The 11,606-nt window shown below is 39.6% G+C and overlaps 1 protein-coding gene across 1 annotated transcript; it reads right to left on the minus strand.

The window, feature by feature from the left end:
• Positions 1-917: 917 nt before the first annotated feature.
• On the minus strand, positions 918-11,094 carry LOC125764623 (enolase-phosphatase E1). The gene is made up of 6 exons (XM_049429041.1): positions 10,648-11,094; positions 6,459-6,614; positions 6,257-6,393; positions 5,932-6,188; positions 5,557-5,780; positions 918-3,897 (listed from the first exon to the last, which is right to left on the minus strand). Exons 1-6 carry the CDS (start codon positions 10,741-10,743, stop codon positions 2,752-2,754), a joined length of 2,016 nt encoding a protein of 671 aa, XP_049284998.1. The 5' UTR covers positions 10,744-11,094; the 3' UTR covers positions 918-2,751.
• Between the last annotated feature and the right edge of the window lie 512 nt (positions 11,095-11,606).

An 11,606-nucleotide genomic window follows, 5' to 3' on the forward strand; every position in this document is an offset into this window, starting at 1 on the left:
TTGATTTTGCTGGAAAATGGAGCAGAGTATGGAGTTTGTGCGATCGTTTCTGAGAATTTTAGTTAAAGGGGTTCTGTTAATTAGGTTTTTTTACCACTTTTAGTCTACTCATGATTATATAAACGATTACACTCTACAAAATAAAATTGTGAAGAATGGCAAGTCAGCGCACGAGCATTTGTTCCTTCCTACTGTGAACAACCAGGCGCCTCCATTGGAGTACTAGACAAATATATGCGAAGCCATCGCTCAGTATATTGTAAGAAAAATAATTCCCATTTCTTCGAAGGATTACACAAAAGTGTTGCCCAGTTTTTGCAGCAAGCTTGAATATTCAAAAGAAGCTTAAAATTATCTACTTTACCCGTCTTTTACAGTTAACGCACTACAGCTTGACTATCCACATGAATGATGGCTGACGAAGTGACAATTGACTCGATAAGACGAACTTGTAAAGGATTTAAAACACATTTAAGAATATTTACAAATGAGGACATCAGGAGATAGCTTCGTGCGATCAGGCGATCGTCCTAAGTGGATTTAGCTGTTGAAGTCATAATTATTCTCATGACACGCAGTAGAATAGAACGCATATCAAATTATTTTTGCCATTTTGTTGACAAATGTAAAAGACGTTTTCTCGCAAAGATTGAACGATTTCTATTGTGAAGAGTCCACCTGTTGTTGACTGTTGAAAATGATATGCTATCAATCGCCACCGCCATCTTCAATGCACTTCATAACAATAAGCCCCATTCGCAGCGTAACGGTAAGGTTATTCACCTTCACCTTAATCATTATGCGTCACACAATTTCATTTTACAACCAGCTTAAGCGAACGTATCTCGTATCACACTGTGCTCCACCTTCTTCCTACACCAAACTACAACAATAATAATACATGGAACAACGCATCGTTTGTTTCTGTTTCCCGTGGTGTCTGGAACATTAAAATATTATCGATTAGTTTATTTTTCCATAACTTTTGTGCTGGTTTTCTCTCGTATGCAAATTACTGCTCGCGTTTTACACTCCGTCCACATCCTCTTCCAAAAACCCAACATGGGATTTCGCGTACTTTTTATAGATGTCGGTGTGTTAAGCTTTTCGTGCGCGTACAAATGCGCGCTCTTGTGGTTTTTGTCACATTATTACTAAACACTCACACTCGCTCGGCATATCATGTCCATCGCTTTCACGTACATATGGTTTCATTGTGCTTCTCGTACCTTGTATTGAATACTGATGCTTTTAACGGACGCGGTATGTGAATATTTATCCTGTTTTTACTCTTGTGCGTGTGTGTTTCCTTCCCTCGTGGTGTTTTGTTCCTTCAAATAAATCACGACGAAATAATTCCTACAGAACACAATACGAATAAAGTAAACTACATCAGGTTAATGCATTAAAAATTGGAACTTTTACTTTTCAATAGTATTTTTCTGAGTAGCGAACAGTTATTCGTTAATCCTGTGGCGAGATTCTTAGTTTGCAAACACACACCCTTGTTGTCACTTTGAATAATCCGTTAAAAGAAAGGAAAAAGGTATACAATGCTACTCAGAACGATAAACCGACATGTATATTTGAGTCTGTGTGTCTGTGCGGTGTGTACACGAGATATGGAGTAGACACGTTGGATTTCATTTTTTGTTTTTTTGTTTTTTGCAACATCGCTTACGCCGTGGAATAATCACAATGTATCAGGAACTAATATTATAAAAATTAACAATCCAGATCGGCCACTCGGAACGATAAGTGGTGTGTGTGCTTTCACTGCACCGTGGAAGTGAAGTTGGCCCGGGCCGCTGTGTGTTTTCGGTTTTTTTTTGGGATGTATCTTTTCCAATTTCCTATCACGTCTTCTCTTTCATCAGTCTTTCATCGATCAAACCCCCATTCGGATGGGAAAATTCTATCTTTATGTAAGATTACAGTTTTGAGAGCTCTTGTTGTAAAACGACAAGAAACAGTGGCTGCTTCTAATTACGTAGTTCCCACAGTGTTGTAAGTTTTCATCGTTGCTTTTACATTCATCGGGAGGGGGGAGAGCGCAAATAAATATTAACAGACAAACAAATTGCTGCGCAAACGACTGTATTGAATGGAGCTGGTAGAACACGGCACTACTGGTAGCGCCGTGTTATTGGTTGAATGTTGATCGCAGTGTAAGTCATATGCGCAGCTAAATGTGGTCAAATTGTACCAGTAAAATATCTTATTCTCTCGTTCCTAGGTCGCAAGTTCGTAACTGAATGTTTGCATTTCCAATTTGCGGTTAGCAATACGTTGGTACATTGTTTTCAAGTCTTCCCATCTAATTCGATCTGCAGTGGCATCAAATGATATAAATATACGTTTATATAAAAAGATTTAATTGTAAGAAATAGTTCGTCATAGTTACACGTGTGTAATTCTGCTTGCGTGTTTACTATCCCTACGCAAACGCAAACACCGCTTCCTCTACTTACTATTCTGGTGAAGATAATGCATCGTTAAGATTAAGATTCTCTGTTACAATCAGTACGCGTCTTCCTGCAGCAGCAGGTCTTTGCTAGGTCTGCGAAAGTGTTCAACTATTACTAACGGCTGCTGGATTTGCTGCTATTTTTTTAAAAAAAAGAAAAGGAATAATGCTTTGCCGATCGTAAGCAGCACATCCATCAAAATGCCACACCGACGATATAGGCATCGTGACTGCCTGCATCCGGTGCGCATCAATGTTTGGAGAAAAGCGATAACTACTTTCACTTATGAGTCCGCCTCAATCGGTGGCGCAGGAGTAACTGCAGCCGTAACAGGTTCGATTACCTTTTTGGCCTTGATTTCAGTGGAGGTGACATCTTCAGCGTTGGTGCTTTCAGTAGCGGCGGTACCATTAGTTTTCTCCGCATTCGCTTCATCAGCCTCACAATTGTTGAGCGAAGTGTCATTTTCTTTGTCACTATCGCTGCCATTTTTCTCTTCATCTCCTGCACTGCTACCGTTGGCGGTCGGTTTCGCCTCTGTTACAGTTCCATTCACTTCTGCTGCCTTTGCTTCATCGGTTTCTCCTTCGCTAGAGTTTTTAGATGCCTGCTCATTATCCGTTGTCGTCGTAACTATATCATTGTTCGTTTTTTCGCAATCTACTTTATCAGTGTTTACTTCGTCATTTGTTTCGTCTTGTTTCTTCACTTCTTCATCGGCCACTTTCTTCTCTGCAGATGCGTCCGGCTGTGCTGAAGCATCAGTGGTCGTGGCCTCTACCGTCTTGGGTTCCTTTTCCGTTTCGAGAGTTTCCTTTGTTTCCTTTCCTTCATCCTTCTTCTCTTCCACCACCGGATCGGAAGTAGATGAATCTACGGTAGTTTCAACCTTATCAACAACGGCGTTTGTTGCTTCATCTTTTTTCACCACTTCAGGGTCTTTTTCTGTTTCGGTTGTTGTTTTTACTTCCTCTTTGTCCTTTTGCTCACCGTCCTTTTCATCTGCTATCTTTACCGATTCGGCGGTGTTATCTGTTACTGGCGGATCCTCTTTTTCTACTACTTTATCTACCTTCTCTATCTCGGCCTCCTTCTCAACTGCTTCAGTCTTCTCACCGTTTTCAGTATTCGGTTTTACAGTCTCATCAACAGATTCTACATTTTTATCCAAATCCATTTTTTCAGTTCCTTCAGTTTTTTCCTCTGTTGTGTCTTCTTCCATTTTTTCCACAACTTTTTCTACGTCGTTTGAATCGGAATTCTTAGCAGCTTCTCCGCCATCGACTTCCATCTTTTCGGAAGATTTGGATTCAACGGGCTCTGTCGGAGGGGACGGATCGACCGTACCTTTATCATCTGTGGTCGTACCATTTTCTGTCGATTCCTTCGGTTTATCTTCTTCAACCTTGGTCACTTTTGCTGGCGGCTCCTGAGAAGAAAGAACAGAAAACAAAATCTTATTTAATTTGTTCGATTACAATACTTCCCACCGTTCTTGCAATGGCAATTGTTCAGTGCTCTTAATTCAACCCGGTTCATATATTTGCTACGGAAAGCTTCTCGATTCGCCGATAGATGGCATGAGTGTGTATGTTAGCGGAGACAACAACCATATGCAGCGGAACAAAGGCAACAATTGAAAACAGTCCTTGTTCAATGTTTCAATTAGTACGGAAGATTCGAAACGTGAGAAATCTATTTATTTTTCATTTAAATGCATACAAGATGTTTATCAGACTTTTTAAAAACTTAGAAAGTGACATAACTTGTATAAGTTTCAACATGAATATTACAACATAAGGAAATTCGTATGAACCTCTATTTTGAACCATAACAAAAATATCAATCTATTGTAAGTAATAGTTCTGTCGTTGCATAATTAATTTACTACAGTCGAATCTAATATAACAATATTGCAAATTGGCTTCCGAATTACCGTAAACTAGTTAAGTAAATCCTTTGTTTTTGTCGTAACATTCTTACAAGCACCCTCTCCATAGCAATTCAATTCATTATTACTATCTTTTGCAAGCTGTCCTCCAATACACACATGCGCTAACCACACCACACCCATCCATCATACACCCCTGCATTTCTTTCTCTGACAACAACCGAATGGTAAATGTGCAACTTGATTTTATACATGGCAATGGTTTCAGTAAAACAACAAATATGTGGCTTCGTTTACAATTTCATGCAAATGTAAAAATTTCCAACCGGTTATCGTCCATAAGATATAAACCAGTACATCCGAGATTTTGATCAGATAACTTTACGAATGAGGAACTACAATTTAAGAAACGAACACAAACATTATTCGATCAGTTGTTTATATTGAAATCAATCCCATGTATGGAAGACTTTGTTTATTTTCTTTTCTTTTCATTAGCTGAACGGTTCACACTATAATGTGTGGCAAAGAACAATCGTTTTGCATATTCTCTACTACTTTTTGGTACAAAATTCTGTTAGTCAACTGTTTAAAAATCTTTCGTAAAAACATACGGAACAATTCTTCATTGCGACCACTTAATTTAAGGTTCTGTAAACAAACTCATACTTAAACTTTAAAGATGTAAGCGTAGCGATAAGTAGCACCAATTTAAAATTATTAAAAATCAAACTAATACACAGATATGTACCATTGTTAAATTCGTTCGTAGTTCAATAGCTTTGTAGATGTATAATATACTAATATTTCATGTTGTAAACAGTCAAGTATGAGAATTTGGTAGCTAAGCTACGATTATTCATGTATAGTTTGATATAGTTGGAACATAATTGTTCATTATTTTAAAATGTTAATAAATCCCACTGGAATTGGGAGTGGGATTCTTAATATGAAACGATTCTGAAACAAATCACATGCAGTTAAGGTGGGATTTGTATTGCCTTTAAAAAAAAGTCTTTGTGATAACAGAGTACCACACAATACCAAATACGATTCAATTCAAAAAATTCTTACGCGACACTACAATAAGTAATTAAAATAAGGAGTTGGGAATGTTAGTAAAAGGATGGAAATAGGTGATAGGAGGGGGCATTATTTCTTATACTATAAACAAAATTATTTTTTGTTTGGATATACCTGCGCTTGATCCTTCTCCTGGGTTGCTTCCTCGATCGTGTCCTCGATCTTACGCTTTCCATTGGATACAGAATCGCCATTTTCTTTCTTTTCCACCTCAAACGATAAATCCGAGAATGTAGATATGACGGTAAATTCTTTGCGTTCCTCTTCCGACAATTTTACATTCCCAGGACGATCGAGAAGCACCACATTCAGACCAGCATCTTTGGCCGCTTTAGCTTCTACTCGAAATAAATAGAATTCACAATAACGCGCATTACGAAAAGGTTAAGAAAAGAAAATAGAAAAATAGTAGAACAATAAGAGAAAAATTACTCCAATCCATTCGGCTACATTCGACATGAATGATCATTGCTTATCGCTTTTACTTACCGGCGTAAACATCAGTTAGGAACAATGTTTCCTCTGCCGATGATTCAATGTTTTTCAAAATCGATTCGTAGCTTTCCTTTTCGCGCTTTGCGCCAATCTTGGTATCGTAATGGCCGGTAAGATACTTCAGAAGATTGCCTTTCTCGCTATGCTCAAACAGCAGCTTCTGAGCGTCGACACTGCCGCTCGAGTAGATGTAGATCTTACGACCGGTCTCGGTCCACTGCTCGAATGCCTTCTGTACGTCATCATACACGCTGAAGAAAGTGGTGATCGAACGATAGGTAAAGGGAATTTTCTTCACATAAAAACTCTGATCACTTACTGTCCCTTGATTGTGCCGTCTTTGTAACCCTTGGCCCATACCAATCCTTGCAAGGTTTTCAGCGAGCCCGTCTTGCGATCCTGCGACATTTGCCATTCGACATTTTTCACTATTTCGGGAATAATATCTTCCGATTCCTAAAATAAGATAACATACATGTAAATGCACCGCCAAATAGTATGGAATTTCATTATCTACTTACACCAGCAGAAATCGTCGTTACACCTTCTAATTCCGCCTTTTTATCTTCTTCGGCTTGTTCGCGTAATGCGGCAACAACCGTTTTCGTGGCATCTTCGTTCCAGTTGTTTTTAAGATATTCTTCTACATTCTTCAACGCATAAGGAAACAAGGTATCCTGAAACAGAAACAATAAAGTAAAACAAAGTTTAATTTTTGTATCACTTGGGCATTGCCAAAGCCGATTTGACATATTAATTGCAGTAATATTCTTCAAACATTAATATGTCATAATAAAATTAATATGAAATTTAAAAACCTTCTTTAATCCTTCAAATATTCCGCTGCAAAAAATTGTCTTGTCTTTTCTTTTACTTCAAAATTTGTTCCGCTAAATATCCCTTCTAATCAGGACAACGCCAAAGTTTGTTTCCTTTTACCCTCAACTCTATGCTATGCTATGTGGGTATGTTTGTGGATCAGCATTGACCTTGAAAAAGTTTCATCAACAAAGTCGTTGACCGTCGTCTTTGTCGTCATCGCCGCTATTTTAACAGACGCCGGGTGCTAACTCTCTGTCTACGGCTATTTAGGATACAAAACAACATAACACATTGCATATATGGTTATGATATCATGCGCATACAAGTACACCGTGATGTCTAAACTAATTTTCTTCGATCATCTGCCATTTTCCGTTGTTTTTATTAATATGCTTTCAGCTTACATGTGCTTTAAGGTTTGCAGGAAGTAAAATCCAACATATTTCGGCCATTAAACAGTAATCGATTTAATTTACCAACAACAACTAATATTTATAGAGACGAAAAAGAATCCCTTAGGGCACAACAAGTCTCGACAAGTTATTTGTAAACAAACATATTTATTATTTGTTTAAAAATAATGCTACGTTAAAAATAATGTTGAAAAAAAAAAAGATCTGATATATTTGCGTTGATGCCTGGACACATTGCAATCTTTACAGCACATGAAATCAAATCGAACGAACCCAATTAACGAACAAATACCCGGTTCCACAGCCTTATAGTGGACACGTAATGAAATAGAAAATTAAGTAGCCAATATAAAACGAACTCCAGTTTCAAGCAAACACTTAAATCATAAAACGTTTCCTTTGCACACTACGGATAGAAAACAAAAGCAGGGGTTGAAAGGGTTTTATTACCCTTTTGCTCTGTCTTGAAGCGTTACCTGGGCCATACTAATATGCATTTCTACACTTCTTCTCTTTGTTCTATCTCCATCATCCTTACACATGGGGTCGCAGCAGCGATATTTAATGCACAAAATCGAATTTCGATTTTAAAGCACCTCTATCCTTCATTGTACACTTCTGGTCGATAGTAACTTCTTCCAGGTGGACAAACAGACACAGATTGCGATAATTTACAGAATTTGAATGGTAATTTCTACCTCGCCCTGAAGGACAAGGGAAAAAAGGTGTACCTTTCCACACTAGTCATGCCAGGTAAGAGTACAACTTCTGTATGTGCAATAGACAACACCGCAGACAGCAAAACCGGTGATGAAAATGTTGTGCACCAACTCGCACACTCATCCACCGCACCAGGTTCAGGAAACGCCGGCCGGCAACCACCATACACGAAACCCCAACGCACAAGAGTAACAACAGCAGCAGCCACAGCCGTTGTGAAATTAGTTTTCATTCCTTTTTACCCATGGTTTCTCTTAGCAACAGCCTACGCTGGGATGCATGTGTATCTGCGCTGCATCTAAGCATGGTTTCCGTAAGGCCCTTAAGATGTGCTATTTCTTCTTCCATTAATCTCCGTGTCCATGTGGGCTCGTATGTTCTCCACCTACGCCGGCTTCTTTGCATCTCTTCTTTTACCTGTGTACTTTTCTGCATTTTATGCTTTTTACAGCAATGGCTTTCTTTCGCAAAACATCACCCAAGGCAGAGAAAAACCACACACACACACACAACGTTGCACACCTTTGTGTCCCTTCCATACCAAATGTGGAGGAATTTGTCTCGGAAGGAAAACTAGTTCTTGGGCTGCAATAAAAAATACCGAACGGAACCGAAAAGCAATGAGAAAGAGAGACACACAACGAAACTAGTATTAATGCGGAAGATCTGGATTTTGTTCTATTTTTAGATTACGTGTCTTCTTCCTTCCTTCACCAGGTTCGCTTTTCATGGTCAATTGTTTTCCGGATTATTGTACCGCTCGTTCTGTGTTGCATCTTCTTCGCTGGCGGTGCAAAGCAACGATGCGAAGAGTTGAACATAAAACATATCACAGAAGGGGAGGGGGGGGGGGGGGGGGGGTGGGGGGGGGGGGTGTAGCGCTGTATGTAATTGTGCGCGCCCGGCGCATGCTGTGGTGTGAGGTCAAGAGCTTTTCCTTCGGTTTGGTTTGTTGGTCCCTTTAAAATCAAGACCATCAAGAGAGACATAGCAATCCGTTTCAATATAATGTGAACCCCCCCTTTCTAATCTGCTTCCAAGATTATACTTTCCCAAGATCCCAAGTATTTTTTTTAATTAATTTTGATGTCAAAATTTTAGATACTATCAGATGGCAAAGAAAATGGAAGAAAAAATTAGAAAAAATATTTATTTTCATTCAAAAACATAATGCAACTGCAAGAGCAGAGAGCGGACATTCTTTCACGATAGAAAACATCAGCAAATGTACGCCATTTTAGACTTTACCATACAACCACTGGATCCAATAAATCTTTCTAATCAATTAATTTTACACAGCCGATGAAAGGCATAACTAAGCCACGAATATATTTCAAATATTCTTCCATTTAAGCTTTCTTCTGTCACTTGTCCGTGGTAGGCGTACTTTTGAGTCAACTCTCGATTCCAAAAGTTTGCAAATGTTGCGATGGATCCACACAACATCGAATAGTGGGCATGATTCTCGAATAGTTCCGGTTACTGCACTCTTCACTTTTCCCACTCGACACACACACGGGCGCACTTCAACATTTTCTTCTCTTACTCTCCATCTCTCTCTCTCGCTGTATCTATCATAGACGGACCGCTGACTAGACAAGTTGCGAATTAGCAATTTTTCACATACACCAGCGCAAAAATCCCTGCCCGAATTGCATCTCACACGGGTTGGAAGCAGCTGCGGGAAATATCACGACCGTGTATCCAACGGGAAACGGCGAACCAACACATAAAAGAATAACTTCAGTTTTTCCGAACTTACCTCTTCTTAGCTATACATGCCTTTTGAACGGTTGTTCTTGTAACATATTCTGCGGAATACAAAAGGAACAAACCCCTACTAAACCATTTATTCCAGGAAGGAAACATTCACTAACCACCAATCGTAGCAAACCATAGTTTCATATCAACTGCTTAGAAAAAAGCAAATTTTTGCTTCCATTTTTGCATTGTCAATCTCTCCACAGCCTCCTGGCACGCAGATCTCTGGCAATATTAAAGTTGCTCTTTCACAGCAGGACCAAACTCCCAACGTTTGCTAATGTTCTCAGCCATCTTCCCCCCACACACACACTCTCTGCGATGCTCCTCAAGAAGGCGAATTCAAGTGTTTTATCCGTTAAATTCTAGACATGACACACCGCCACGATGAGCGGCGGCTAGACATAATTGTGCCGCCGTTAGTTTGAATTTTTTAGAAGGTCGAATAGACATGTTTGTACATGTTAGAGCAAATCAAATCCACCGGTTTTTTGCAACAGTTTTTTTACAAACTTTAAACGCGTTCGCACATTCTCTGCATCGCTCCCATTCTCTCGCTCTCTCCCTTGAATTCTGCCGGCTTTGTATTAGTAAAGGCTTACTCTCGTTCAACTTCGCCGGGGCAGTAGTGTTGTGTGAAGGTATTAGTAAGCGACCACCCAACATCGATCGATGACACCGAGAAGTGCAGGAAAAAGAGCATGATGGAAACGGAAAATGGAAAAAAAAGATTGTTCCACCATTGCTAACGAACGAAGCCGAAAGAAAGGAGAGTTGTAGGATTGCCTAATTTACAATATAAAACGCAATTTATTCTACACAGCGGGATATACTTTTAAAATGCTGGAATTACTACCATTTCCTGTCTGCCGGTGCCAACCCGACTCCTATACCGGTGGAGGGGTGAAGAAACCGTACCGGCTTCACCGAAATAAAGGCGAAGGTAGAACCCCATTTATCAGAAAAGAATTTAAAATGTGAAAAAAATACATACCTTTACGAACGAGATCGACGTGGTAGTTCCCTCGATATCGCAAATAATGGATTTCGCCGACAGGACTTTTTCACTCAGTGCAACAACGGCTGCCATTTTTTCCGTTGAGTTCAATCGAACACACTAACGCACACAGAAACACACTGCACCAAACGGAACTAGGTACCTTCTCTGCAGCTGGCCCTGGACAAAGGTGGGGACACAGAGTAACTTCTTCACGGCTAGTACAAATGCGATAAGGAAACGCAATTTGTTCACACTTTCAGCTGCTTTGCTTAGCCACAACTATAGCTGCTGTGCGTTGGAAGGGAGAAACGATTCCAGATCAGCACATTCACACACAATCAGGAACAGTTCACACGAAACCACAGTATACTCCCGGACTGGAATAGGCAGTACCTTCACGCTTGGCGGCGGCGATGAGATTGACCGAGGAGGATGTACGGCAAAGTGACATTTGCACCAACATTTCTTCGAGGCTCAAGAAGTGTCCGCGTGTGTGTGTGATCTCACACGATTCTATGACCAACTGTCGCTACAGCCGAACCTTACAAATGTTTCCGTCGAATTCCACACCAATACATCTCATTCACGGTTCTTTGAAATGCCCCAGTGCGGATTTCTAAAATATTCCTGACAAAAAGCTTTCAACCGTTAGTTTTCTGTAAAAAGATCATTTTCCAGAATGGTTTTCTATGGTAGTTTTAGTTAGAAATAGCAGTTTCGTCCGGAAATCAATGGAGCCTGACAAGGTTGTCCGCTTTTCGCCGAACTGTCAAATGGTTTTAAACGTTTCTGCTAGATGGGAAATTATTAAACAAACAAATGTCCGTTTTCTGTAACACAAATAAGCATACAGACTGGAATGCATGTTTAAAAATGTAATAATGTAATACAAATATTGTACCGAAACCGTGAGATGGATTTCCATCGCAAAAAAATAATACCTTCTCGAAAAA

Source organism: Anopheles funestus, chromosome 2RL (assembly GCF_943734845.2).
Source record: "Anopheles funestus chromosome 2RL, idAnoFuneDA-416_04, whole genome shotgun sequence".
In the NCBI taxonomy this organism is placed as follows: Eukaryota; Metazoa; Arthropoda; class Insecta; order Diptera; family Culicidae; genus Anopheles; species Anopheles funestus.